Source organism: Pipistrellus hanaki, assembly GCF_964339955.1.
Source record: "Pipistrellus hanaki genome assembly, chromosome: 1".
Lineage (NCBI taxonomy): Eukaryota > Metazoa > Chordata > Mammalia > Chiroptera > Vespertilionidae > Pipistrellus > Pipistrellus hanaki.
The window spans coordinates 98,017,526-98,044,886 of NC_140503.1; the positions used below are offsets into that span (position 1 = coordinate 98,017,526).

The following is a 27,361-nucleotide window of genomic DNA, read 5'->3' on the forward strand; positions in this document are numbered from 1 at the left end:
AGTTCGGCCTTTACCGCGGTGAAGTGCTGCAACTGTAGTCGCTGGCCAGCTTAATAAAGGCTCATAAATTTTTATCTCCGTCTCTGGTGGTCGTCTCTTGCGGATCCCCCCATAACAGCAGGACTTGAACGACTACACTATCCACCACTTGCTCTTCTTCCCTGTCTTCATGATGGCGGCGGCGAGGGGACCTAGCCTCCAAATAGTTTGTCCACAACCGGCCGCCGTAGCCCGCCCGTCCCCGCTGCGTGCCGCTCCCTCCAGCGGAGGTGCGCGCTTCAGTGGGTGGAGCCTCATGCTCCGCCCATTGTGCGTCAGTGCGTGAGTCCGGCCCCGGCAGCTCCGGAACGGCCGGTAAGCTCGCAGCCGGCTTCCCTTCAGCTTCGACCTCCGTGCCGCCATCGCCGTTATGCTGGGCACCGCTTTCCGCCGCTGCGCTGTAGCAGCGGCCGCAGCTTCCCGAGCCAGCTCTCGAGGCCTCCTGCACCCTGCACCGGTCCCCGGCCCCGCCGCGGGTAAGGTCCGCTCCTGCTCTGTGTGTCCTTGCGGTGACCTGGGTCCCCGCCGCCACGCGAGAACAGGCTCGCCCCGCGGCCTAGGCTGCCAGGCCGGCGGGCGGCTGAACCTAGTGGCCACTGGCCGCCCTCCTCGCCGCCTTCCGGCGTGGAGGACTCGAGGACGCGTCTCCGCGGCCTACCTCGGCGACTTCTTGTATGGCCACCACGGACGGGTCAGGTGTGAACCTGCCGTGGGCGCCAAAGAAGGGTCCCAGCGCACTTCCCGCGTCAGCGCGACCCCTTCGGTCCCCGGGTCGTGACCGTAATACCCGGCGCTGACCCCTGGGGCCACCTCATTGGGAGTGACCGCCGCCATCAGCGCTTTGGCGAAGGTGACATTGAGCCGCCGGACGCGCTGCTCAGTGTAGGAACGGGGGAGGTCCCTTAGTGTGCCCGGGCACCGCCGCCCCAATGTTAAGAGAACACAATATGCTTCCTGGGTGGGACACTATACTTTTTTTTAGTCAGGCATTTTCTCGGTTGGCGTTTTGTGGGTTACCTTCACAGACCGTTCTGTTAATTTTTAGACTGCTCTGCCACGATCTAATTCTTCCACGTGTGTGGTTTTTTCCTGAAGTCTGAAAGAGGGTGGAATAGGCCAGTGTTTCCCAACCTTCTCTCATGATGAGAATCACCTGGTGGAGTTGTTAAAACACAGATTCCTGAATCCCAACTAAGAAGTGCTAAACTAGGATTTTTGAGAACATATAGGTAAAATTGCATACCTAACTTAGTGCTCTGTATATAACATCTGTCTTAGAGCACTAGTTAAGTATACAATTTTACCTATATGTTCCCAAAAATCCTAGTTTAGCACTTCTTAGTTGGGATTCAGGAATCTGTGTTTTAACAACTCCACCAGGTGATTCTCATCATGAGAGAATGTTGGGAAACACTGGAATAGGCATTACTGTTTCGAAAATGGGGTACCACAAACCAGGAATACTGGGATCTACAGGTGTGGGGAGGCTTTATTGTTTATTTCAGGTTAAAGCCTGTTGGTTGTAGTATGAAATGCTTTGCTGATTCCTGTCTCTTATTTTTCCTTCTCTTAATATGTGTTCCCAGTGACTGCCCAGCTCTATAATTTTATTTTTTAACATATTTTATTGATTTTTTACAGAGAGGAAAGGAGAAGGATAGAGAGCTAGAAACATCAATGAGAGAGAAACATCGACTGACCAGCTGCCTCCTGCACACCCCCCACTGGGGATGTGCTCACAACCAATGTATATGCCCTTGACCGGAATCGAACCTGGGACATTTCAGTCTGCAGAACGATGCTCTATTCACTGAGCCATACCGGTTTCGGCTAGCTCTATAATTTTAATTATTATAACCACAGTTTGATCTTAGTCCATGATGGATGTATATGCTAATCATTTAGCCTCTAACCATACATATTTTAGCATATGAACTCACAACTAATAAGGTTTCCTTGGCTATTTTGAGTGTTTTAAGTAGACACACACCTAAGGAATATGTTTCCCTTCATTCAATTTAAGATTTCATCTCTCATTTATCATACAATGGTAAGGCTGGCATTCACATCAGAGATCATGGAGACCATTTTATTGTATAGAAGAGGTTTCCTTCTTGGGAAACTGACTCCTTAACTAGTGGTAGAACAATTTTCTGATTTTTAGCCTCAGTTATTTTTGGCCCATACTGATATTTGTCCAGTTTTATAGTTCTTTATTCTTTCCTTATCTAAATGTGAAAATAAATACTATAACTTTTTCATATAGACACATTTCGGGAGGTGTTTATGACCTTCAAAGTAAATACTTCATTTTGTGGCAGGTAAAGAAAAAGACCAGAGGTTTTTGGCAAACTGTAAATTAAGGGGATTTTTTTTCTTAATGCCTTTGGACATAGTGGTTTATCTCCTAAGTGTTCTATTCCCACTCTTAGAGTTTAATTCATAAACAAAAAGTTGTATTTTATATATTTGTTCCTTAGACCTAAATATTTGCCACAAGGAGTCAGTATTGTTTACAGTTGTGTCAGCTGCTTTCTTTCTGTGTGACCTTGGACATATTAGTTAACCTCAAGACTCATTTGCCTCTTCACTAAAATCAGGATATTTGGTTGTGTTGTTTTAAGTGAGATAAAGTAACTTCTTAGCACCTTGTCTGGCACTAACGCTTAATATATATTTGCTTTATTATACTGCATTTCATTTTTGCATATTATAGGTTGGGGTTTATCAGTATAAGACTGAAGAGGTTTTTATGCAATTGAAAGTTAGAAAAAATTAAGGTTCTTGGCCCTACCACTTTGGCTCAGTGATAGAGTGTCGGCTGCGGACTGAAGGGTCCTGGATTTGATTCTGGTCAATGGCACATGCCCAGGTTGTGGGCTCAATCCCCAGTAGGGATTCAGGAATCTGTGTTTTAATTCTCTCTCATCACTGATGTTTCTATCTATCCCTCTCCCTTCTCTGATATTTGTCTGGTTTTAAAATTAAAAACAAACAAACAAACAAACAAAAAAACGGTTCTTGGATGAGTTGCTCAAAGGCCAAATGGGAGTATACTTGAAGGAGTTCTAAAAAGGTTAATCTGAGGAGCCTCACATTTGCTCCAGTTAAGTAGCAACCCAAATACCATATTTGTCCATGAAGAAGTCTCCAACTTGAAAGTTGTTTTCCAGGAACTGCTGACTTACTAGATTCTCTAGTCAACCCTTAAAACTTACACAGCCCTGGTTCCCATATCCTTACCTTGATAATTTTTGGAGGATAGGAGGGGTTTTCTTTTTTCCCTTTCTTGGTGCAAGGTTGCATTTAAAGAGTTATCCTTTTATTTTATTTATTTATTTATTATTTAAATTTTTTTAAATTGTTGAATTTCTATTTTTTTTATTTTATTTTTTTTTTATTATTGATTTTGTACAGAGAGGAAGGGAGAGAGATAGAGAGTCAGAAACATCGATGAGAGAGTCATCGATCGGCTGCCTCTTACACACCCCCTACTGGGGACATGCCCGCAACCAAGGTACATGCCCTTGACCTGAATCGAACCCGGGACCTTTCAGTCCCCAAGCCGACGCTCTATCCACTGAGCCAAACCAGTCCCGGCTAAAGAGTTACCCTTTTAAAAAAATAAATTTTTATTGATTTTAGAGAGGAAGGGAGAGGGAGAAAGAAAGAGAAGCATCAATGATGAGAAACTGATCAGCTGCCTCTTGTACCCCCAACCCCCCAATACCCTCACCCCCGGGATCAAGCCACATCCTAGGCATGTGCCCTGACCAGGTCTGAAACCATGACCTCCTGGTTCATATGTCAACACTCATCCACAGGGCAATACCAGCCCAGCCTTCTCTCCCATCTTAAACAATTTGGTGCTCGACTAAGTTAATATGGAAAATGTCTCCATTGTGCAACAAAACTTCAGTTCTGCAAGATGACTAAAAGCTTCTTGGAGATAGCCCTACCTGGTTTGGCTCAGTGGATAGAGTGTCGGCCTGTGAACTGAAGAGTCCTGGGTTCGATTCCAGTCAAGGGCACATGCCTGGTTGTAGGCTCAATCCCTAGTAGGGGGCATGCAGGAGGCAGCTGATCAATGATTCTCATCATTGATGTTTCTATCACTCTCTACCTCACCCTTCCTCTCTGAAATCAATAAAAATATATATTTTTAAAGCTTGGAGATCATAAAAAGCGCCTAGTAGGCAACACACAAAGAGAATAAGAGTTTACCACTGAACCTCTTGGTTAACATATCAGGAAATTGTAATGTGAATATTTTTGTGTTTTTTGTTGCTGGTGAAATGGACAATTAGCACAATTTTAAAACATAAAGAGGCCATCAAGAATGCAAACCTTCGCCGGGACCGGTTTGGCTCAGTGGATAGAGCGTCGGCCTGCGGACTGAAAGGTCCCGGGTTCGATTCCGGGCAAGGGCATGTACCTTGGTTGCGGGCACATCCCCGGTAGGGGGTGTGCAAGAGGCAGCTGATCGATGATTCTCTCTCATCGATGTTTCTAACTCTCTATCTCTCTCTTCCTCTCTGTGAAAAATCAATAAAATATATTTTAAAAAAAAGAAAAAAAAGAATGCAAACCTTCATTGCCCAATGGGGTTTGGCTTGGTGGTTGATCATTGACCTATGGACCAGAAGGTCAAGGTTCAATTCACCATGGTCAGGGCATATGCCAGGATTGTATGCTCCATCCCCTGTGGGGGGCATGCAGGAGACTGCTGATCAGTGATTCTCATCTTGATGTTTCTATCTCTCTCTCCCTCTCCCTTCCTCTCTGAAATCAATAAAAACATATTTTAAAATTTTTTAAATGTTAAGAAGTGGTATGTAGCCGAAGCCGGTTTGGCTCAGTGGTAGAGCGTCGGTCTGTGGATTGAAAGGTCCCAGATTCGATTCCGATCAAGGGCATGTACATTGGTTGCGGGCACATCCCCGGAAGGGGGTGTGTAAGAGGCAGCTGGTCGATGTTTCTCTCTCATTGACGTTTCTAGCTCTCTATCTCTCTCCCTTCCTCTCTGTAAAAAAATCAATAAAAATATATTTAAAAAAAAAAAAGAAGTGGTATGTACATATATATATTTTTTAATGATAACTTTGCTAAGGATATATAAAAAACAATGATCACAGGCAATTGAGGAGGTAGATAAACTGTTGTTGATTTAAATGAAAGCAGTTAGCACAAGACACCATTTTGGAAACACTGATACATGAAAAAGTAAAGATGCTGCATACTGACTTCCTGAAAGATACCCCTGAAACAAGTAGTGAAAGTGATTAGTTTAAGACTAGAAGGGGGTTGTTCAATAAGTTTAAGGAAAGAAATGTTTATAGATTAAACAATATATTAAACATGTACTGTGTATAAAAAAAGGTTAAAACAATCATTTGGAGGTCTGGAATGAATAAATTAAATCTACATTATTTCTAACGGGGTAGGAGAAGGAAGATTTGGTTTTCCAACAATCACTTCTTGAATAGCCATCTAGAGCAAATTTAAGTTTCACTGAATAACTATCATAGTTTGTAATTTGGGACTCTCTAGAAGGAAGCTAAACAAATATTAAAGGTTTTCCATAGATCTCCTTGACTGGGATCTGCAGCTGCTGATCATCTTTTCACAATTAGAAAATAATACAAAGCTACCAGTCATCTAATGAAATCCATGCCCAGGCAGTGAAGAAAGAATTGGTTATCATGAAACACTTTGTGGTAAGAAAGATACACTTAATAATTACCTCTGGGGAGGGAATACATATATTTCACTTTTCTTGGGTAAATATTTAGAAGTGTAATTACTGGGTTATATGGTAGGTGTGTGTTTTTCTTAATAAGAAACTGCTAAACAGTCTTCCAAAGTGGTTGTACCATTTTATACTTGTGCTTTAAGTATTTAGTAAGGATAACTAGTTTTTGAAAAAGGTAGCTTGTAAATTTTGGGTAACAGCAGGTAGAAGCATTGTGGTCTATGCTTTCTGATATATTAAAAGTGAATATTAATCCTGTGTAGTTTTGACTAAATGTTTGTACTTGCCAAATACTTTTAGGTCTATAGATTCATTTTTTTTTCTTGTCATAGAAATTAAAGAGTATCCCAATTCTAGCCCATTTATGTATATGTCCCACTTCATTGTTATTGGAAATTTAGGCCTCTCGTAAAATTGGGACTTGTGCTGGGGTCCTCTGTAACTAATGACTGATATTTTGCAATAGGCTCAAATGGTGATTAAAAAAATATATACATATTTTTATTGATTTCAGTCAGAAAAGGAGAGAGATAGAAACACCACTGATGAGAGAATCATTGATAGGCTGCCTCCTGCATGCCCCCCATGGGGATAAGCCCAAAATCCAGGCATATGCTCTTGATTGGAATCGAACCTGGAATCCTTCAGTCCACAGATTGATGCTCTGTCCACTGAGCCAAACCAGGTAGGGCTCAAATAGTGATTTAAGCGAGGATACTTTTGCTTGATCTAGTAGTGACAGTCCATCTGCAGAACTGGCAAGTGTTCCATCTTTTCACCTTTTTCTGGTTTCTTTTTTATTACTTTCTATTTTTTGCACTTTCTCTTGCCAGTTACAGCAGTAAAGGTATATAGAATATATCTGACATCTAAATTTCAGAGTATATGTAGAGCCCCGAGGTTTCTGCATAGTTTTTATTTTATTTTTTTCCATCACCCTTTATCCCCTCTAATGCCCTCTTCCGCCTCCACCCTCAGCCCCGAAATCACCGTGGTGTGAGAGGAAGGGAGAGAGCTAGAAACATCAGTGAGAGAGACATTGATCAGCTGCCTCCTGCACACCCCCTACCAAGGATGAGCCCCCAACCAATGTATATGCCCTTGACTGGAATCGAACCTGGGACCTTTCAGTCTGTAGACTGATGCTCTATCCCACATGTGTCAAACACAAGGCCCGCGGGCCAAATCCAGCCCGCCAGGCCTTGCAATGTGGCCCACACCGCGCTGTCATCACTGCACTCCGCTGTCAGTTTATGACATTGTCAGTTTATGACTGTTCAGTAAACCATTCGGCCCGCGATTTAGGCTGGATTTTAGATTTTGGCCCCTTCTCTGATTGAGTTCGACACCCCTATCCACTGAGCCAAACCAGTTTTGGCTGTTGTTGTTTTTTAATCCTCACCCAAGGATATTTTCCCATTTATTTTTGAGTGGAAGGCAGGGAGATAGAGAGAGAAACATCAATGTGAAAGAAAGACATCAATTGGTTGCCTCCTGCACATGTCCCAACCAAGTATATACAGATTGAGCCTTCAACTGAGGTATATGCCCTTGACTGGAATTGAACCCTGGACTTTTCAGTCCAAGAGCTGACACTGTCCACTGTGCCAAGCTGACTAGGGCAATTGTTCTTTTTAATCTTTTGAGAGAGAGAAGCATTGATTTATTGTTCCACTTATGCATTCACTAGAGGCCCAGTGCATGAAATTCATGCACTTGTGTGTCCTCTCACAGTCCAGGACCCCCTTGCTCCTTACCACCCACCTGCTGGCTGCTCCTTAATGCTCGACTCGCTGTTCCTTAGCACTGCCGCAGAAGCAGGAGAGGCTTCATCCACTGCTGCGTCCCTCGCCAGCCATGAAATCAGCTTCTGGCTGAGTGATGCTCCCCCTGTGAGAGCGCACTGACCACCAGGAGCAGCTTCTGCGTTTAGCATCTACCCCCTGGTGGTCACTGTGCATCATGGTGACTGGTCGTCCCAACATTTGGTCTATTTGCATATTAGCCTTTTGTTATATAGGACTAGAAGCCTGATGCACCAAGATTCTTGCAAAAATGAGCCTTCCTTTCCCTGGCTGCTAGCACCGCCTTTCCCCTCTGGCCCCCGGAGCCACCGGCCCCGCCTTCCCACGCTGCCCAGAGGCCCTTAGTAGCTGGGGAGATGCCAAACACCTGCGTCCCACACCCCTCACCATTCTGCATATGCAAATTAACCCACCATCGCTGGCTGTGGCTCCCGGAGGAGGGCGCTGCAGAGTGCCCATGTTCTCTGTGGCGGCCAAAGTGCGAGCCGCCCAGGCTTTTGGCGAGTACCTATCCCAGAGTCACCCTGATAACCAGAATGGAGCAGATCACCTGCTGGCTGATGCCTACTCTGGCCACAAAGGGTCCCCCGAGATGCAGCCAGCACCCCAGAACAAGCTCCGCCTCTCGCTCATTTCCAACAGCCACTACAAGAGCAGCCTCTCTGAGGAGGTGGTCATTGGGAAGTCGGCTGGAGGGGTCCCCTAGCCCCGCATGTACACCATCTCCAGGGAGCTGGCCCCGAGGCCAAGGCCATCAAGCTGTCCGTGGTAAAAGGGCGGCAGCACCCCCACCACCATAGCCAGTCCCTGCATAGCAGCCACGAGAACGTCAGCACAGCCTGCCAGAGCTGGGCAGGCAGCCACCAGGGCTCCCAGGAGTGTCCAGAGTTTGCCCAGCTTGCCCCGGGCCCCTCCCCTTGGACCTTTGGGCTGGACCAGCCCCCCCTACCCCAAGCCACCAGCTGCCGCAAGAAGCTAGAGAGGATGTACAGTGTCGACTGTGTGTCTGGCGACGCCCACACCCCCATTCACGCCTGGTTCCCCCAGGAAAACCTCTTCAGCTTCCAGACCGCAACCACAACTATTCAGGCGCTCCCTGCCCTGGGCCAGGAAGTGGGGTCACCACACCCCTGTGTCCAGGGCTGGCAGGCCACAGTGCTTGGGGAGAGACTGACAGCAGGGCGCTCCTGGGGAGTGAGGGGTCAAGGCTCACTGTGTCTTCTCTTTCATGCTGCCCCTCCGGCCATGCCTCTAACATTTTGGTGTTCAGGTCTATGAGGAGAGCAAGCATCCATAATCCAGAGGAACTTCTGAAAAGCACCTGTGCATGGTCGGTAGCCGGAGAGTGAAGGCCCAGACGTTCTCAGAGCCACACAAGCTGAGCTTCAGCTGGTCCTGGAGCGACCCTACCCCCATGAAAGCCGACACTTCCCATGACTCTAGAAAGTGGCGACCTACAGAGCTCGCATTGTACCTTGGGCGAGGCTTTCCAGGACCTGGACCGGGAGGCCGAGAAGGGCCTGGAGTTTGTGGCCTGCAATATGGAGGGCTTCCTGCCGCCCAAGGTCATGTTCATCTCCTCCAAGGTCAAGGTACCCAGAGGGGAGTACATCCCCACCATCATCTGCAGGGACGACCCTTCCATCATCCTCATCCCCTATGACCATGAGCACGCGACCTTCAAGGACATCCTGGAGGAGATAGAGAAGAAGCTGAACATCTACCACAAGGGTGCCAAGATCTGGAAGATGCTCATATTCTGCCATTGCGGCCCGGGGCACCTGTACCTGCTCAAGAACAAGGTGGCCACCTTCGCCAAAGTAGAGAAGGAGGAAGACATGATCCACTTCTGGAAGCAGTTGAGCCACTTGATGAGCAAAGTGAACCTAGAGCCAAACATCATCCACATCATGGGCTGCTACATTCTGGGGAACCCCAACAGGGCGAAGCTATTCCAGAATCTCAGGACCCTCATGACCCTTTACAGCAGGGGTCCTCAAACTTTTTAAAGTGGGGGCCAGATCACGGTCCCTCAGAGAGCTGGAGGGCCGGACTATATGAACTACTAATTCCTACTGTAACACCTCGGCTGCGCTCACTGCCCAAAAAACCTGGCGGGCCGGATCAGACTCCTCTGCGGGCCGCATGTGGCCCGCTGGCCGTAGTTTGAAGACCCCTGCTTTACAGGGTCATCTTTGAGTCCCTCCTGGAGCTGTTGGCCCAAGGGAAGCAGATGATCGAGACTTACTTTGACTTCCGGCTGTACCGTCTGTGGAAGAGCCACCAGCACTCAAAGCTGCTAGACTTTGAGGACGTGCTGTGAGGGCAGGGCCACTGCCCTCTCCATGTCCTGGGCCCTGCAGGGCAGCCTCGGCTCAGGGTCCACCACCATGGCCACAGAACAAGTGCAATTTCCTCCAGCCCTTTGGGAGCTAGTGAAGTGTGCGCCCAGCCAGCTGCGTGGTGCCCCCGGCCCTGCGAAACCAACACCAGCAAGGGGTATGGGGGGGAGGGGGGCACCTGGTTGGCTCTTGTGCACTCTTCTGCCTGCCTGTCCCCAGCTTGTCCTGGGCTTCCAGCAGAGGATGCCGTCTCCAGGGCCCTTTCCCCTCCCCTCCACAGAGGTGCCCAGAGCTGCTGCCCGCCCCCCGCCCCCTCCTCACTGCACAGTCCAGGGAGTGGGGATAAGGGGAGGGAGGAGGGAGAGGGGGCAGTCACAGAGCAGGCCCAGCCAGGGCTAGGTCCCTGTGGGTGAGATCCTCCCGCCACACTGGGGGCCTGAATCTCACCTTCAGGCCCAAGAGCCAAGAGTTGATGGGTGGGCTGGCACCTGGCCTGGGCCATGGGCCGTACTCCTTGTATATACAGCTGGTGCTGGGGACAGGTCCCCCTTTGCAGAGCCAGGGTTTGAGGGCACCTAGCTGTGCCCGAGGCTGAGTGAGAGCAGGAGTGGCTGGGCTCTTAACTACGTACATTATCTGTAGAGTGACCGTTAAAGCTGACCCTCTGCTGCAAAAACAAACAAACAAAAAAAAACAGAAAAACAAATTAACCCACCATCTTTGGGTTAATTTGCATACTCACTCCTGATTGGCTGGTAGGCATTGTGAAGGTGCGATTAATTTACATCTTTCTCTTTTATTAGTGTACATTGGTTGATTCTTGTGTGTGCCATGACCAGATCAAACCCACCACCTTGACATATCAGGAGGACACTCCAACCAACTATCCTACCTGGCCAGAGCACACATGCACGCATGCATGTGTGGTGGGGGAAGGGTGATTTTGTTTGATAAGCATTTAAAATATATTTTATTATTTTTTTATAGAGAGGAAGGGAGAGAGATAGAGAGTTAGAAACATCGATGAGAGGGAATCATCGATCAGCTGCCTCCTGCACACCCTCTACTGGGGATGTGCCCACAACCAAGGTACGTGCCCTTGAACAGAATCGAACCTGGGATCCTTCAGTCCACAGGCCGACACTCTTATCCACTGAGCCAAACCGGCTTCAGATTGATAAGCATTTAAAAATATCTAGACACTATACCAGGTTTGTCTAATTCATCTAATAGAAAATACAATTTGAAGAATGTTTTATTTCTATAAATTATGATATCCGTTAATAGAAAGTCAATTAAGACTTTTTAGACAAGGATCAATTTATAGTTGTTATTTATTGACTGCCTTTTACAAAGTGCCAAGTCCTAGAGAGTGTTACCTGGCCTTCATTTTTATTTATTTTTTTAATATGTTTTCAGAAAGAAGGAGAGGGAGGGAGATAGAAACATCAATGATGAGAGAGAATTTTAGATGGGCTGCCTCCTGCATGCCCTCTACTGGGGATCAAACTTGCATCTTGGGGCATGTGCTCGGACTAGTAATTGAACCGTGATCTCCTGGTTCATAGGTCAGTGGTCAACCACTGAGCCACACCGGCTGAGCTGGCTTTCATTTTTAATCATCATAATCTGATAAGGTAATGGTGTCTGCATTTTACAAATAAGAAAAATAAAACTTGCTGCTTCCTAAAACCCAAAGGTAAAATTTCCTTCTCCTCTATCCCCTACCATACAGAGGCTGTTTAGAAAGATTCCACATTTCCTAACTCATAATTCAGTGTCCATTTGAAAGGCAATAACTAAAATAGAAAGGCTTTTCATATGTGCTACAATGAGTATAATGATTGGGAGCAGAATGCTAAATAAAGCCTTTTTTCTTTTTTTTATTATTATTATTTTTAATATATTTTATTGATTTTTTTTTTTTTGCCCCCCTCCCTCCCATACATACCTTTCCTCCCCAGAGTTTTATGTCCATTGGTTGTACTTATATGCATGTATACAAGTCCTTCGGTTGATCTATTATCTCCCCCAGATCTCCCTACCCTACCTGCTGTAATTTGACAGTCTGCTTGTTGCTTTACTGTCTCTATATCTATCTTTTGGTTCATCAGTTTATAATGTTCTTTATTATCCATAAATGAATGAGGTCATGTGGTGTTTCTCTTTCATTGATTGGCTTATTTCACTCAGCATGATGTTCTCCAATTCCATCCAGGTTGCTGCAAATGATGAGAATTCCTTCTTTTTTATAGCAACATAGTATTCCATTGTGTAGATGTACCAAAGTTTTTTGATCCAATCATCTGCTGACGGGCACTTAGGCTGTTTCCAAATTCTGGCTATTGTAGATTGTGCTGTAAAGCCTTTTTTCTTAACACTTAATATATTTTAATATCTCACTTAGAACTTTTAAAAGTATTCTTTTATAAATTACTATTGCTTTGTCAGGATATATAATTTATTTTGGAGTATAATTTAACTAGAGGCCAGTACATGAATTAATATACATTGAAAGGAAATTAATTAGAAGAAATATTTTAGAGTCTGGGGAGGGACCCCAAAAGGTTGGCTAAAGGGCATGTCCAGTCCATCTCACCCAGTCCCAGTCAGGGCCATCAGAGCCGGGGAGGGACCAAGCGAGAGCTCCAGGGCATGTTCATCCCATCTTGCCCAGTCCCCAGCAGCAAGCTAACCTACTAGTTAGAGGGTCTGCCCCCTGGTGGTCAGTGCACATCATAGTGACTGGTTGAATGAACGGTCAGACATTTAGCATATTATGCTTTTATTATATAGGATAGAAAGCATAAGATTTTTTAAAATTTATGAAATATATATCTTTTTTAAATATATATTTTATTGATTTTTTTACAGAGAGAAAGGGAGAGAGAGAGAGAGCTAGAAACATTGATGAGAGAGAAACATCGACCAGCTGCCTCTTGCACACCCCCTTCCGGGGATGTGCCTGCAACCAATGTACGTGCCCTTGACGGGAATAGAACCTGGGACCTTTCAGTCCACAGACCGACGCTGTACCACTGAGCCAAACCGGTTTCGGCAATATATATCTTTTTTAAATATATAAATATCTTATTGATTTTTTACAGAGAGGAAGAGAGAGGGATAGAGAGTTAGAAACATTGATGAGAGAGAATCATCGCTCAGCTGCCTCTTGCACACCCTCTACTGGGGATGTGCCCGCAACCAAGGTACATGCCCTTAACCGAATCGAACCCAGGACTTTTCAGTCCGCAGGTCGACACTCTATCCACTGAGCCAAACCGGTTTTGGCTGAAATATATATCTTATAAATTAATTTAAGAACTAGAATGAGCCGAAACCAGTTTGGCTCAGTGGATAGAGCATCGAACTGTGGACTGAAAGGTCCCAGGTTCGATTCCGGTCAAGGGCATGTACCTTGGTTTTGGGCACATCCCCGGTGGGGGGTGTGCAGGAGGCAGCGGATCGATGATTGTCTCTCATTGATGTTCCTAACTCTCTATCCCTCTCTCTTCCTCTCTGTAAAAAATCAATAAGATATATTAAAAATAAAAAAATAAAAATAAAGAACTAGAATGAACCTCTGGCTGGGTAGCTCAGCTGGTTAGATCAAATACCAAGGTTACAAGTTCAATCCCCAATCAGGGCACATACAAGAATCAACAAATGATTAGAACAAATCAGTGTTTCTCTTCCCCATCTCTCCTTTCCTCTTTCTCTTTCCCTAAAATCAATAAATCTTTTTAAATGGTAAAAGGCAAACTAGAATGAACATTATTTTGAATTAAGAATTAATACTCTGCTTATTGTAAAATTTCAGACATTTTGAAACTGTATAAAGAAAGAAAGTTTTTCCTTCCAAAGATAACCAATGTTAACAATTTCAAGCTAGCATTACACATTGGGAGAGGAGGGGAGCCTGTAATCCACCTGTAATACTTTTGGTTCTGCTTTTCTTTGTTTAACTTTTTAAAAAAAATTTTCATGTCAATACATAAAATTTGTTTCATTTGACCTGCTAAGTAATTTACTACTGTGACATATAGTTGATTTAAAACTTAATGCATTGAGTGTATATAAATGCCACTGAACTGTACACTTAAAAATAGTTACAATGGTAGAGTTTATGTTATACTAGAGGTCCATGCATGGGTAGGGTCCCTAGTGGCTGCCAGCTGCCAGCTGGGGCCTCCCTTCCGCACCTGCCTTGGCCTAGTGCTGCCCACTCACCTGCTCCACCATTCCACCTTGGTCCCACTCTCATTGGGGCCCATCAGGGCCGGCCGGCAGTGCCTCCACTGCCAGCACTGCAATGCCAATGCCTGCCATGTTCTGCACCGCCCCCTGGTGGTCATCACATGTCTAACTCCTAGTGAGTCAAACTCCCACCCATAGTGACAATTTGCATGTTAGCCTTTTATTATATAGGACTACAAGCCCGGTGCATGAAATTCATAAATGGGGCGGGGGTCCCTCAGCCCAACCTTCACCCTCTCCAATCTGGGAACCCTTGAGGGATGTCCGACTGCCTGTTTAAGCCCGATCCCTCTGGCTCCCAACTTCCCTCCCATGCAGGCCTGGTCCTCCCCCAACTGCCCTCCCCTGCTGGCCTGGTCCCCCACAACTGCCCTCCCCTGCAGGCCTAGTCCCCCCCAACTGCCCTCTGCCAGCCTGGTCTCCCCTAACTGCCCTCCCAGCTTGCCTGCTTGTCCACAACTGCCCTCCCCTGCAGGCCTAGTCCCCCTCCCCCGAACTGTCCTCCTCTGCCGGCCTGGTCCCCCCCAACTGCCCTCCCTTGCTGGCCTGGTCCCCCCCCCAACTGCCCTCCCCTGCAGGCCTAGTCCCCCCCAACTGCCCTCCCTTGCTGGCCTGGTCCCCCCCAACTACCCTCCCCTGCAGGCCTAGTCCCCCCCAACTGCTCTCCTTTGCTGGCCTGATCTCCTCCAACTGCCCTCCTCTGCCAGCCTGCTCACCCCTAACTGCCCTCCCAGCTTGCCTGCTTGTCCACAACTGCCCTCCCCTGCAGGCCTGGTCCCCCCAACTGCCCTCCCCTGCAGGCCTGGTCCCCCCCAACTGCCCTCCCCTGCAGGGCTGGTCCCCACAACTGCCCTCACCTGCAGGCCTGGTTCTTCCAAATTGCCCTCCCCTGCAGGCCTGGTGTCCTTCCACCCCACCCCCAAACAGCCCTTCCCTGCCATCCTGGTCCTCCCAACTGCCCTCCTCTGCTGGTCCTGTCACCCCTAACTGCCCTCCTGGCTTTCATGCTTACCCACAACTGCCCTGGTCTCCCCCAACTGCCCTTCCCTACAGGCCTGGGTCCCCCCCGAACTGCCCTCCTTTGCTGGCCTGGTCACTCCTAACTTCCCACAACTGCCCTCCCCTGCAGGCCATCTTGTGATGGCCATATTATGTCCACATGGGGGCAGCCATCTTGTTTCTTGGTGTGATAGTCAATTTGCATATTACTCTTTTATTAGATAGGATTATATAGGACGTGTTTTAACGGGAAATGCAAACAAAAAATACCTTAATTGTATTGACACAATATATCAAGTACTTCTTCTGTACATTTAAGTTATTATTTCTCCATTGTAGGTATCCAGTCAGTTCGCTGCTACTCCCATGGGTCACATGAGACAGATGAGGAATTTGATGCTCGCTGGGTGACATACTTCAACAAGCCAGATATTGATGCCTGGGAATTGCGTAAAGGTAATTGTAATATAGACTGCTAAACAGTTTATTTTGTCTATTTCGTTAAAGAATTATGAACTGCTTTGTAGTCTTCTACTCCTTTGTTAAAAGCAAAACATGCATCATGTTAACTGAATACTCTCATGCAACTTGCAATTAGAAAATACTATAGTCCTACCTGGTTTGGCTCAGTGGATAGAGTATCGACCTGTGAACTGAAGGGTCCCTGGTTTGATTCCAGTCAAGGGCATATGCCCAGGCTGCAGGCTTGATCTCCAGTTAGGGGTTATGCAGGAGGCAGCTGATCAATGATTCTATTTCATCATTGATGTTTCTATCTCTCTCCTTCTCCCTTACTCTCTGAAAGTAATAAAAATGTATTTAAAAAAGAAAATATCATAGCTTCCCTAGTGTATCCTGTAAAGCAAATTTTAAAGCAGACACAATGGTATTTAGGGCCAAATAATTCTTTGTTCCAAGGGCTGTCCTTTGCATTATAACATGTTTAGCAGCATCCTTGGCTTCTACCCACTAGATGCCATCAACCCCCATGCTCTTCATCCCCTCTCACCCCCAGTTATGACAACCAAATATGTTTCCTGGGGGACAAAACACCTCTGATTAAAACCACTGCTATAATATCAAGGTGAGCAAGTGTTAAATTTTATATCTTTTAGATAATTTTTTTTTTTTTAATATATTTTATTGATTTTGTACAGAGAGGAAGGGAGAGAGATAGACAATTAGAAACATCGATGAGAGAGAGTCATCGATCAGCTGCCTCTTGCACACCCCCTACTGGGGATATGCCCGCAACCAAGGTACATGCCCTTGACCGGAATCGAACCCGGGACCCTTCAGTCCCCAAGCCGACACTCTATCCATTGAGCCAAACCGGTCTCGGCTTTTAGATAATTTATACAAGTAGTTATTTGGTTCTTTTCCCTTCTTAGTTATAGTTTGGGTTTTTTGTTATTTTTATTCTTTATGATTTGTCTTGCCCTGAATAAGTGTCCAATCTAAATAAGCTAGAACTTATTTTTCCTAAATTTTCAGATGTGCATTTAATATGAGTAAGTATCATTAATGATAACTAGTCTTTCTTTTTCTTTTTTTAAATATATTTTTATTGATTTCAGGGAAGGAGGGAGGGAGAGAAAGAGAAGGAGAGGGAGGGAAGGAGGGAGGGAGGGAGGGAGGGAGGGAGGGAGGGAGGGAGAGAGAGAGAGAGAGAGAGAGAGAGAGAAAGAAACATCAATGATGAGAGAGTCATTGATCAGCCCAGACATGTGCCCTGACAGGCAATTGATTCACAACCCTCTGGTTTATAGGTCAATGCTAGACCAACCACTGAGGCACGCCAGCCGGGTGATAGTCTTTTTTTTTTTTTTTTTTTTTTTTTTAATATATATATACATATTTTATTGATTTTTTTTTTACAGAGAGAAAGAGAGAGGGATAGAGAGTCAGAAACATTGATGAGAGAGAAACATAGATCAGCTGCCTCCTGCACACCCCCCCTCCCCCCCACACACACCGGGGACATGCCCGCAACCAAGGCGCATGCCCCTGACCCGAATCAAACCTGGCACCCTTCAGTCCACAGACCGACGCTCTATCCACTGAGCCAAACTGGTTTCAGCAACTAGTCTTAATATATTGTTAGTCGTAAATAGCTTTAAGGTAGGCAATTTATCTCAGACCAAGATTTCAGCCTCTTTGACTGTATTCTAGCATTATAGTCACTGGTGTCCTGTGTTTAAATATTGTGTTATAATATTTTGTGCAAAGCTGAAACTAATCATGTCCAATTATCTTCTGGTTGAATGTTTGAGTCTGTGCATTAATGTTTCTCTATTTCTTTCTCTGTTTTTTAAAAATATATATTTTTTTATTTCAGAGAGGAAGGGAGAGGGAGAAAGAGATAGAAACATCAAAGATGAGAGAGAATCATTGATTGGCTCTTTCCTACATGCCCTCTACTGGGGATGGAGCCCACAACCTGGGCATGTGCCCTGTCTGGGAATCGGACTGTGACCTCCTAGTTTATAGTTTGACACTCAGCCAGAGCCACGTCTGCCAGGCTCTATATCTCTTTAATGTCTTCATTTGGGCTTCATTCATTCTCCTTTTTCATTTCTCTGGTTTTTATTTTCCAAACAAATCTATTTTAAAGCAAGCAACATGCATACATTGTACTAAGAGTTAAAAATATAAATTTAAAAAGACTCTTAATTGAAATGAAACCAGCAAATTATTATGAAAATAATGTTTGCATTTAAGGAATTCTTTGGTTGGTTTTTTGGGGTCTTTATGATTGTTTTTTGTTGTTACTGTTTTTCTTTAATCTGCAGGATACTGCATAATTCTTTCCACTAATTTATTGTGGAAGAGTCATTATGATCTTACTATCTGTTAAAAGTAGATTCTCTTATTTTATAGATAAAAGAATAGAGGCCTGGTAGGTTCCAGGACCCAATTCCAATGTGTATGGGTAGACTTACCTACATCAACAAACAAGTCTGGACGCCAGCAGGCTGTCCAAGAATTCAGTTCAGGGTGGCATTACCTACCCTACCCAGAAGGAGAATCAGATTCCACAGGTACAGGGCTCAGTCTCACAAGACTACCCTTCACTTTAGAGGCTGGTTACAAGCTAAGTTGTTCATCTGTGCTTCTGACTACTGGCTACAAATCAGAAGTTCCCACAATCCCCTCCTTGGGTTTCAATGACTCAGAGAACTCAAGAAAACCTGTTTACTCACTAGATTAACAATTTATTACAAAGATTATTAAAGGATGCAAATCAACAGCCAGATGAAGAGATACATATGGCAAGGTCCCAGATGAAGGAGCGTCTATCCTCATGGAGCTTGCGGCCTGGCACAGTGGCTCATTCTAGTACCCCATTGTGGGAAGCTTTCTAAAAAAGGACCAAAGGGCTGTCATATGGTTTTTAATGGAGGTTTCATACGTAGTCATGATTGATTAAATCTTTAGCCAGGCAATTAATTTGACCTCAAGCCCTCTCTCCTCCTTGCAAATCAGGGAATGGGACTGAAAATTTCAATCTTCTGTCCACATCATTGGTCTCTGCTGACATCCAACACCAACTCTTGGGAGTCCAAAAGTTAACCCCTTAATATAACAAGAGATACCACTGTGCTCCCATCATCATCACTTAGAAAATTCCAAGGAGGGTTGGCAGTTCTATGTCAGAAGCAGACCAAATACATATTTATTATAAATCACAAGATCATATGTCTATGTTTCAAAAAATATAGATAACTAAATTATAGTTTAAGTGAGAATATTTCAAGTTGATATGCCCCCTCTTTTTCATTTGACAGGGATGAACACGCTTGTTGGCTATGATCTGGTTCCAGAACCCAAAATCATTGATGCTGCTTTGCGGGCATGCAGACGGTTAAATGATTTTGCTAGTGCTGTTCGCATCCTAGAGGTTGTTAAGGTCAGTGAAATAGTATTAAGCTTGTTCTGGAAGTATGTGGTCTATTGACTAGGTATCAATTTATCCTTTATTTTTTAATTTGTTAAGATAACCTAAATTTATTTTTATATAGCTAGAGGGAATGTACAGTGAAGTTAATAATTTTTCTGGAATAAAGGTTTTTTTAAATTTTTTAAAAAAAATTTTATTAAGGTATTATATGTGTACATATCTTACCATTGCGCCGCCCGCCCCCCCCCCCCCCCCCCCGGAATAAAGTTTGACAGAATTTATCCCAGGCCTGAAAAATTGTGCTTGATACTCTTTTGTTCAGCACTTCCATTTAAGAATTTACCTTAAGTATGTACAAGGCTTAACTATAATTTATCTTTGTGCTATTTGTGATAGGAAATTAAATGTGTTTTTTTTATTAAATATATTTTATTGATCTTTTACAGAGAGGAGGAAGGGAGAATGATAGAGAGCTAGAAACATCGATGAGAGAGAAACATCGACCAGCTGCCTCTTGCACACCCCCTACCAGGGATGTGCCCGCAACCAATGTACATGCCCCTGACCGGAATCGAACCTGAGACCTTTCAGTCCGCAGACTGACGCTCTACCACTGAGCCAAACCGGTTTCGGTGGAAATTAAATGTTGTTAGTAGTTTTTTAAGATGGGACTTTCCAGAAGTGGTTATTATACAAATGTGTTTAACATTAAACATATTTACATTAAACATATTTATTGCATATTAACTGAAGAAAACTAAGAACTTTATAATTTAAAAAATATAACTAAGGAGACTTAGAATTTGTTAAAGGCAGAAGAGTAGCAGTTTGGCAGTGTCTTAGTCCAGTGGTTGGCAAACTAATTAGTCAACAGAGCCAAATATCAACAGTACAACGATTGAAATTTCTTTTGAGAGCCGAAAACTGATTTCTGCACAGGGACCACGAAGTTTCAATCGCACTGTACATGTGCACCCCCACTTGGTATTTTGTGGAAGAGCCACACTCAAGCGGCTAAAGAGCCATATGTGGCTCTTTAGCCGCAGTTTGCCAACCACTGTCTTAGTCCATTTGGCTTTTTAATATTTGTCCCTGAAGAACTTTGTGACAACGTTTAGGTATTAATATATGTTATGGTGAGTATTCATGAAAACTCTCTTACCCTGAAAATAAGTATTTTCTAAGTGTAGCTCTCCATGAAAGAATATGGAATATAAAAAAGAAATTTAAGGTCTATAAAAAAGAAAATGTAAGATTACTTTATCTACAATGGATAAGATAATTTAGGGTTCTGTAGGTTGTCAATTCATTCAGCAGCAGTAGTTAATTCAGTTAGGGTCTCAAATTAGAAGCAAATATAAAATCTTTTCCTCTGTTAACTTAATTATTCCTATTGCCTGCTGGGCAAGTTTAATTACCTTCACAAAATTCTGTCATCACCACCTTGTTTTCTAGTAACTCAGGCTTTGAAAAAATATATTTCTGGATTTAGTCTAATTGTTTTATTTATTTTCAAATTGTCTTTAAAAACCTACCTTGACTAGTGCCCACAAAGTAAAATTGCTCTCTTTATTGAACAAATATGTTAACTTAATATGAACTTTTTTTTTTTCCATCAGGACAAAGCAGGACCGCATAAGGAAATCTACCCTTATGTCATCCAGGAACTTAGACCAACTTTAAATGAACTGGGAATCTCCACTCCAGAGGAACTGGGCCTTGACAAAGTATAAACCCCATTGGTAAGCAACATACTACTGAATAAAGCAGAGAAGAATCCAGGGAGATGTGCATGGCATTTCAGTGTTCTCAGAAATGTCTTGTTAGAGGCTGTAAGCATAGAGATTTAGAGTAACAATGATAACTTTAAGGAGCTAGGATTGTTGTTTTTAGTTGTTATGTTCTCAACTGGTGTAAAGGCAAATAAAGACCTCCTTTATAAAAAATCTATATAAAATATTTTAAGCATAAGTAGCATACAGAATAAATGTAATCACACCCAGATTTTCGGATATTATTGTTTTGCCATATTTGCTTTAGTCTCCTCCCACTCTATCCCACCAAGAAATTATTGGAAGGCAGCTATGCTAACCACTATACCACCAGCGCCCCGGCTTCCACCAAGAAATTATTGGTCTCACCTAGAATTCAAGCCCTGGGTACCCTTCCCTCATTCTAGCCCATTAACCTCAAAAAAACTAAAGATAGTTCACTGCATTCAAGATATTTATCATGTATGCTTTTAAACGTGATTTGTTGTTGTTGTTTTTATATTTTTATTGATTTTAAAGAGGAAGGGAGAGGGAGAGATAGAAGTATCAATGCTGAGAGAATCATTGATCAGCTGCCTCCTACACATCCTTTATTGGGACCAAGCCCAAAACTTGGGCATGTGCCCTGATCAGGAATTGAACTGTGACCTTCTGGTTCATAGGCTGACACTCAACAAATAAGCCACACCAGTTGGGCAATGTGTGTTGTTTTTTTAACAGTAGGTTTTTATTAATTTGATGCTATTTTTGTGTGCCCAGGTTAGAATTTAATAGTCAAGTAAATTAATTCTTTTTTGCTAATCCTCACCAGAGGATATTTTTTCCATTGATTTTTAAAGAGAGTGGAAGGAATGGGGGGGGGGGGGGGAGACACCTCTATTGGTTGCCTTCCGCAGGTGCCCCAAATTCATGGATTGAGCCTGCAACCCAGGTAGGTGCCTTTGATGAGGAATGGAACCTAAGATCCTTTGTTGTGCAGGCCAACACTAACTACTGAGCATGCTAGCCAGGGCAGTATATAATTCTTGATGTGTGTCAGGCACACACATCATATAATTGCTTTCAGAGAGGAAAGGAGAGAGGTAGAAACATCAATAATGGTTAAGAATCATTGATCAGCCATCTCCTGCGTGCCCCCTACTGGGGATCGAGCCCACAACTCCATGCATGTGTCCTGACCAGGAATTGAACCGTGACCTCCTGGTTCAGAGGTCGATGCTCAACCACTTCAGTCACACCCGTTGGGCTCAGGCATAATTTTAAGTGCTGTATAAATAGTAGCTCATTTAATCCTCATAAACAATCCTATGAGGTGATTACTATTATTATAATTATTCCTATTATTTATTGATGAACAAACTGAGGCACCTTGTCCAAAGTCTACACTTAAACCCAGGGAGACTGGTTTCAGAGTTCATTGCACCCACTATGCCACATGTTCTGTATAGGCATTTACTGAGGCCATACTCTCTATTTCTCAGTAAAAAATGAGACTTAAATAAAAGTGGGCCCAAAATTATTTTAGGAAGTGTTAAATATCCTACTAACAGACTAAGCAGAGAATGTAAGCCACTTTGGGGTTTGTTTTTTGGAGCATATGTCTTAATTTTTATTTTTGTCCACAACCACCACCTCCCTGAATTCAGGTAGAGCTCATCTTTATAATATATGGAAAGTTTTTTGTATGGTATTAAAAATTTCTGTGAGTACTTAGAGAAAATTAGGTATTCAGAATAGAGGATTTCGTAGTCATATATATATATATATATATATATATATATATATATATATATATCTTTATTTTTAATGGATTTTATTTCCAGTGATTTTTAGTGAATGGAAGGGAGGGGAAGAGACAGAAAAACATTGATGTGAGAGAGACACATTGATTGGTTGTCTACCGCACAGACCCAACTGGGGCTAGGGATGGAGCCTGAAACCGAGGTACATCAAATCCTTGTGCCATAGCTCTAACCAGTGAACAAAACCAGCTAGAGCCCTAGTTATATTTTCAAAGCTCTTATCTGTGGTTCATATTCATAATGGACTCTAAAAAGGTTGTCTAAACACTTGGGCTTAATTTTTATTTTATCAAATACTAGAGGCCCAGTGCACAGATTCATGTCCCTCCATGTCCTTTCACAATCCAGGACCCCTTGGGGGATGTCGGACTGCTGGGTTTCAGCCTAATCCCCATAAGCAGTCTGAAGGGCCCAACCGGTGCAGGAATCCGTGCACTGGGCCATGCATACAAGATCTTTGGTTAATTTCTTCCTGCCCTCACCTCTTCCCCGTTTCCCTCTGAGATTCATCAGTCTGTTCCTTGCCTGTGCATTAAGCATCTGCCTCCTGGTGATCAGTGCACATCATAGCTACCAGTTGAATTGTCAGATGGTCGCTTAGGCTTATAGATAGATAGAATAGATAGACAGACAGACAGACAGACAGACAGATAGATAGATAGATTGATTGATTTTTGCAAGGAATCCAGAAGACCTTTGTTATATAGGATGTATTCTTGCTGCAAAAACATGTTTTTTTAAAGATTTCTACCTTTTCTTTATTTCCTGGCTAATTCTTCATGTTTTCTCTTACAGAGAGGCTTCCCAAGGATTTACTGATAATACTACTTGAGTGCAAACAATCACCTGGAAATACTGATGATAACATATTACCTTATTTGAACAAGTTTTCCTTTATTGAGTACCAAACCATGTAATGATAACTTGAATTTTAATAAAAAGGAAATGAGTTTGAACTGAAATTAGGTATTGTTCCATGTGTTTGCATTGAAGAGCAGGAAATGAACTATTTATTATAGGTCCATTATGTCACAGTTTTGTTGTCCCCTTATGTTCTGAGAGAACTTTAATTTTCTGGAAGTCATCACTATATAAACATATTTGGGTACAGTGACTGGTAAAATAGCTAAAGGCTAAAAGTCATTTATATAGACTTTCCTTGTTGATAGGCCAGCAAACCCTGGGCTTAGGGAATTGGTTGTCTGGGGATAGATCAAATTGTATATCTTCCCAAAACCAGTGAAATAAAGTTTAAAAGTGGTCATTGAGACGGTCTTGAGGATGTGCTGTAGGATTGCCAGCCTCCGCTTGGTGACCCTTTCCTTCCCTGCCTGGTCTTCCCTCAAACTGCAGTATTAACTTTAGACATCAAATAATTTGCTATTGTAGATTTGGAGGCTTTCTCCTTAAAGAACAGTACATGGGTTTACTTCTTGAGAGAATTAATAAAATAAACAAATCCTGTCCTTAGAAGCCCCATAATACTGGATATCAGCTGCTGGATAAAGAGGTTCTGGGCCTGAGTGACTGCTACAGCCAGTTCAGACTACAGACTACAGGGAATAGGGTTAATGTTCAGGTGAATTTTTTTTTTTTTTTAATCATTTGTATTTTTACACTTTTATTTTCCCTATATAGTTCCTTTTAGTCTGGAAAAGTGAAAATAAGTTTTTCTTTCAGCATGTTCAAGTTCATGCCCCAATCTCATTATCACAGAATATGCTGATACACAGTGTAGAAAGTATAAAATTTGGGAGAAAACCTATAGTCACACCTGTAAATGTTAATTTTTTTTCCATTTCTTTATTTTTTTTAATTTAAATTCTTCAAAGTATTATGTAAGTCTCCTTTTTTTCCCCATTGTCCCCAGCTGTCCCCACCCCCAGCACATGCCCTCACCCCTTCCTTCCCACCCCCCCCAACCCCCCAATCTGTGTCCATTGGTTATGCTCATATACATAGATACAAGTCCTTTGGTTGATCTCTTACTCCCTTACCCCTGATCTTCCCTCATAGGTTGGACAGTCTGTTCAATGCATCTTTGACTCTGGTTCTCTTTTGTTCATCAGTTTATGTTCCCATTGCGTTCCACAAATGAGTGATATTTATCTTTCTCTGATTGGCTTATTTCACTTAGCATAATATTCTCCAGTTCCATCCATGCTGTTACAAATGGTAGGAATTCCTCCCTTTTTTTACAGCAGCATAGTATTCCATTGTGTAAGTGTACCATAGTTTTCTAACAGTTGAAGTTTTGATGTCTTTTCTCCTAAAACCATTGTAAGGGAATGTTAGGGTAAGATTTTAACAACCTTTTATAAAAGGCTGACTCTACCAAAAAGTTCCCTTTCCCCTATTTTAATAAGTATAAAAGTGAAATAAAACAGCGCCATGCAGCTATTTACTAGGTAGTTAGTAAGCCATAGTTAGGTTTGATACCTCTGCGTGGCAGTTCTTTTCCTCTCATAGGATAATGTCCCAGTCTCTCATACTCTTTTTCCTCCAGATTCCTCCAGTGATGAATATTAGCATAGTCCTGACCTCATAAATCATAGAGACTGGGAGGCATGTGTGTAGGGGGAGGGGGTATTAAACATTAATCACAGATAAAAAAATGTTATGGTAGATTTTAAAAGTTCTGTGAATATACATAGGGGTACTGTGAGAAAGGGAATATTTAAGTTGAAGCTTAAAGGATTGGGAGTGTTTGTTAGTTTAGCTAAAAGGTAATTTCATTTGATTATACTAAAGACTTTTATTTCAAACAAATAAAAAATTGAGAGCTATTTCCCTGGGTGTGGGGAAGAGATTAGGGCAAGGAATTTCCCATGGCTGGGCCAATACCATCATGTACTGGAAGGGTTGTGTAACTCTCTTCCTGGCCCCTGTGATTGAGAATCACAGCAAGTGCAGGACCCTATGCCATATCCTACCTACCAAGGGCAACTCCAGCTAGGAGTCAGTATCTGGAAAAAGACAGGCAACAGCATGGCCAAAGACAAGCCATAGGATCAAATCCTAAGTACTAGGAACCCACTCTCCCCCTTAACTGGGACCCAGAACAGATTAAGAAGATGACCTTTGGAGCTCTGGCTGGTTTTCTATTTCTCAGTAGTTAGGGTTGTCCCAGGGACCAAAGTGTCGTGGATTCAGGGCATCCAATCTCTGGACCTGGTTGAGGCATGTGTGGGAGATGACCAATCCATGTCTGTCTCCTCCTCTCTCCTCTCTCCTCTCTCCTCTCTCCTCTCTCCTCTCTCTTCTCTCTTTCTCCTCAATGTCCTCACATTTATCAGCTCTATTCTCACAAGGACACTAAATCCTGGAGTCTCAGGTGGTGGTACTGGCACCAATGGAGGCAGGGAAACACCAGCAGGTCTGGACCCTAAGGCTGACTCTCCCATCCCCTGGCAAAGTCTACACTCAACTGTGATCCTTTGTATTTCTTGCCTTCCATTTTCCTTGGGTGGATGGGTGGGTAGATTAGGTTTCTTTAATAAGGGCCCTCCAGGAGGGTCCCCTCAATGCCTGTCAATACAGGGCCTGAGAAAGGACGGTGTCACATGATGTTTGGTATTGATAGATTGCAAGGTACTCTGTACCAGTAGCTGGAGCTGCTCCTGTCAAGCTCATATGGAATCTCTGAGGTTCTGGATTGTGCTGGAGCCCTGGAAGCAAGGAAGCTGAAAACTTTGTTGCATGATCTCCATTATTTGTACCACTTTGTCCTTGTGTTTCCAAGCAGCAATAACTCCCTGCAGCATCCATATTTTATAGTAGTTGAATATGTCACCATTCAGGCTGCCTGTGCCTGTAAACTCTGTGTAGCTTAAAGGCCAACATCACAAAGCTCAAGTTTCAGGGAGTGCTGGACAGGATGAAGCCAAAGTTGATGTGAATGATGGGGCCTTCTTCGTCCAAAAGAATGTTCCCATTGTGTCTCTTTGACTTGCAGCAGGTAGTCAGCTCAAGTTTGCACAAAATTGTGCCGGGCACTTAGGAATGCCTCAGTGGTGTAACTGCCATGCTCCTGCAGGAAGAAATCTGGCAAGGAGGGCTGTCTTTTCTTTCCCTGGTAGATGAGCAGTGTTGACCATTAGTCCAATCATGCTACTTGTCCACTGAAATCACAGAATCTTGTGTGGCTTGATCCACAGAGGCACTTGCCTCTGTTCCCAAATGGACTGCAGTTGCTTCAATAGCTGGGAGGTCAACAGATCATCTCCCAGACTTGACAGTGACTGATAGAACTCCAAGTTAGGGAGATGGCTATAACAGAAGCCCTCTCTGATCACCTCACTTTTTCCTGCCAGGGGTCTATGAGAGCAAATGTATGTTAACATAAAAAATAAAAAAATTGTAACCTGTAAAGAATTTTTGTGAGTTTATTTGAGCCAAACTGTTGACATATGCCGGGAAGCAAAACCTCAATGAATTCAGATAATGCTCCGGAGAATGGCGGGTTACATTTGTATTTATACATTGCAATCAAAGGAGGGACATAGGTGGGTTGCATGAAATTCATTGGTGATAGATTAAGGAGGTGGGATAAAGTAAAGTGGTGGGAAACCCCTGGGATTGTATAAAAAGTAAAATTATTATGCCGAAACCGGTTTGGCTCAGTGGAGAGAGCATCGGCCTGTGGACTGGAAGGTCCTGGGTTCGATTCCGGTCAAGGGCATGTACCTAGGT

At 43.6% G+C, this 27,361-nt stretch overlaps 1 protein-coding gene and 1 pseudogene across 2 annotated transcripts; both read left to right on the plus strand.

The window, feature by feature from the left end:
- On the plus strand, positions 1–23,631 carry COX5A (cytochrome c oxidase subunit 5A). The gene is made up of 5 exons (XM_084906778.1): positions 1–515; positions 15,534–15,650; positions 18,983–19,104; positions 20,715–20,837; positions 23,465–23,631. Exons 1-4 carry the CDS (start codon positions 410–412, stop codon positions 20,826–20,828), a joined length of 459 nt encoding a protein of 152 aa, XP_084762904.1. The 5' UTR covers positions 1–409; the 3' UTR covers positions 20,829–20,837; positions 23,465–23,631.
- On the plus strand, positions 8,005–10,640 carry LOC311612249 (NMDA receptor synaptonuclear signaling and neuronal migration factor-like; annotated as a pseudogene). The gene is made up of 3 exons: positions 8,005–8,728; positions 8,876–9,583; positions 9,784–10,640. The product of its transcript is annotated as an NMDA receptor synaptonuclear signaling and neuronal migration factor-like (transcript).
- Positions 23,632–27,361: the final 3,730 nt, after the last annotated feature.

What these genes read in the sequence shown, in the direction of transcription:
- COX5A (XM_084906778.1), top strand. Translation starts at nt 410, where the DNA reads ATGCTGGGCACCGCTTTCCGCCGCTGCGCTGTAGCAGCGGCCGCAGCT. An exon ending in TGCCTGGGAATTGCGTAAAG is followed by an intron (nt 15,651 to 18,982) that starts GTAATTGTAATA and finishes TTCATTTGACAG; the next exon opens with GGATGAACACGCTTGTTGGC. An exon ending in GCATCCTAGAGGTTGTTAAG is followed by an intron (nt 19,105 to 20,714) that starts GTCAGTGAAATA and finishes TTTTTCCATCAG; the next exon opens with GACAAAGCAGGACCGCATAA.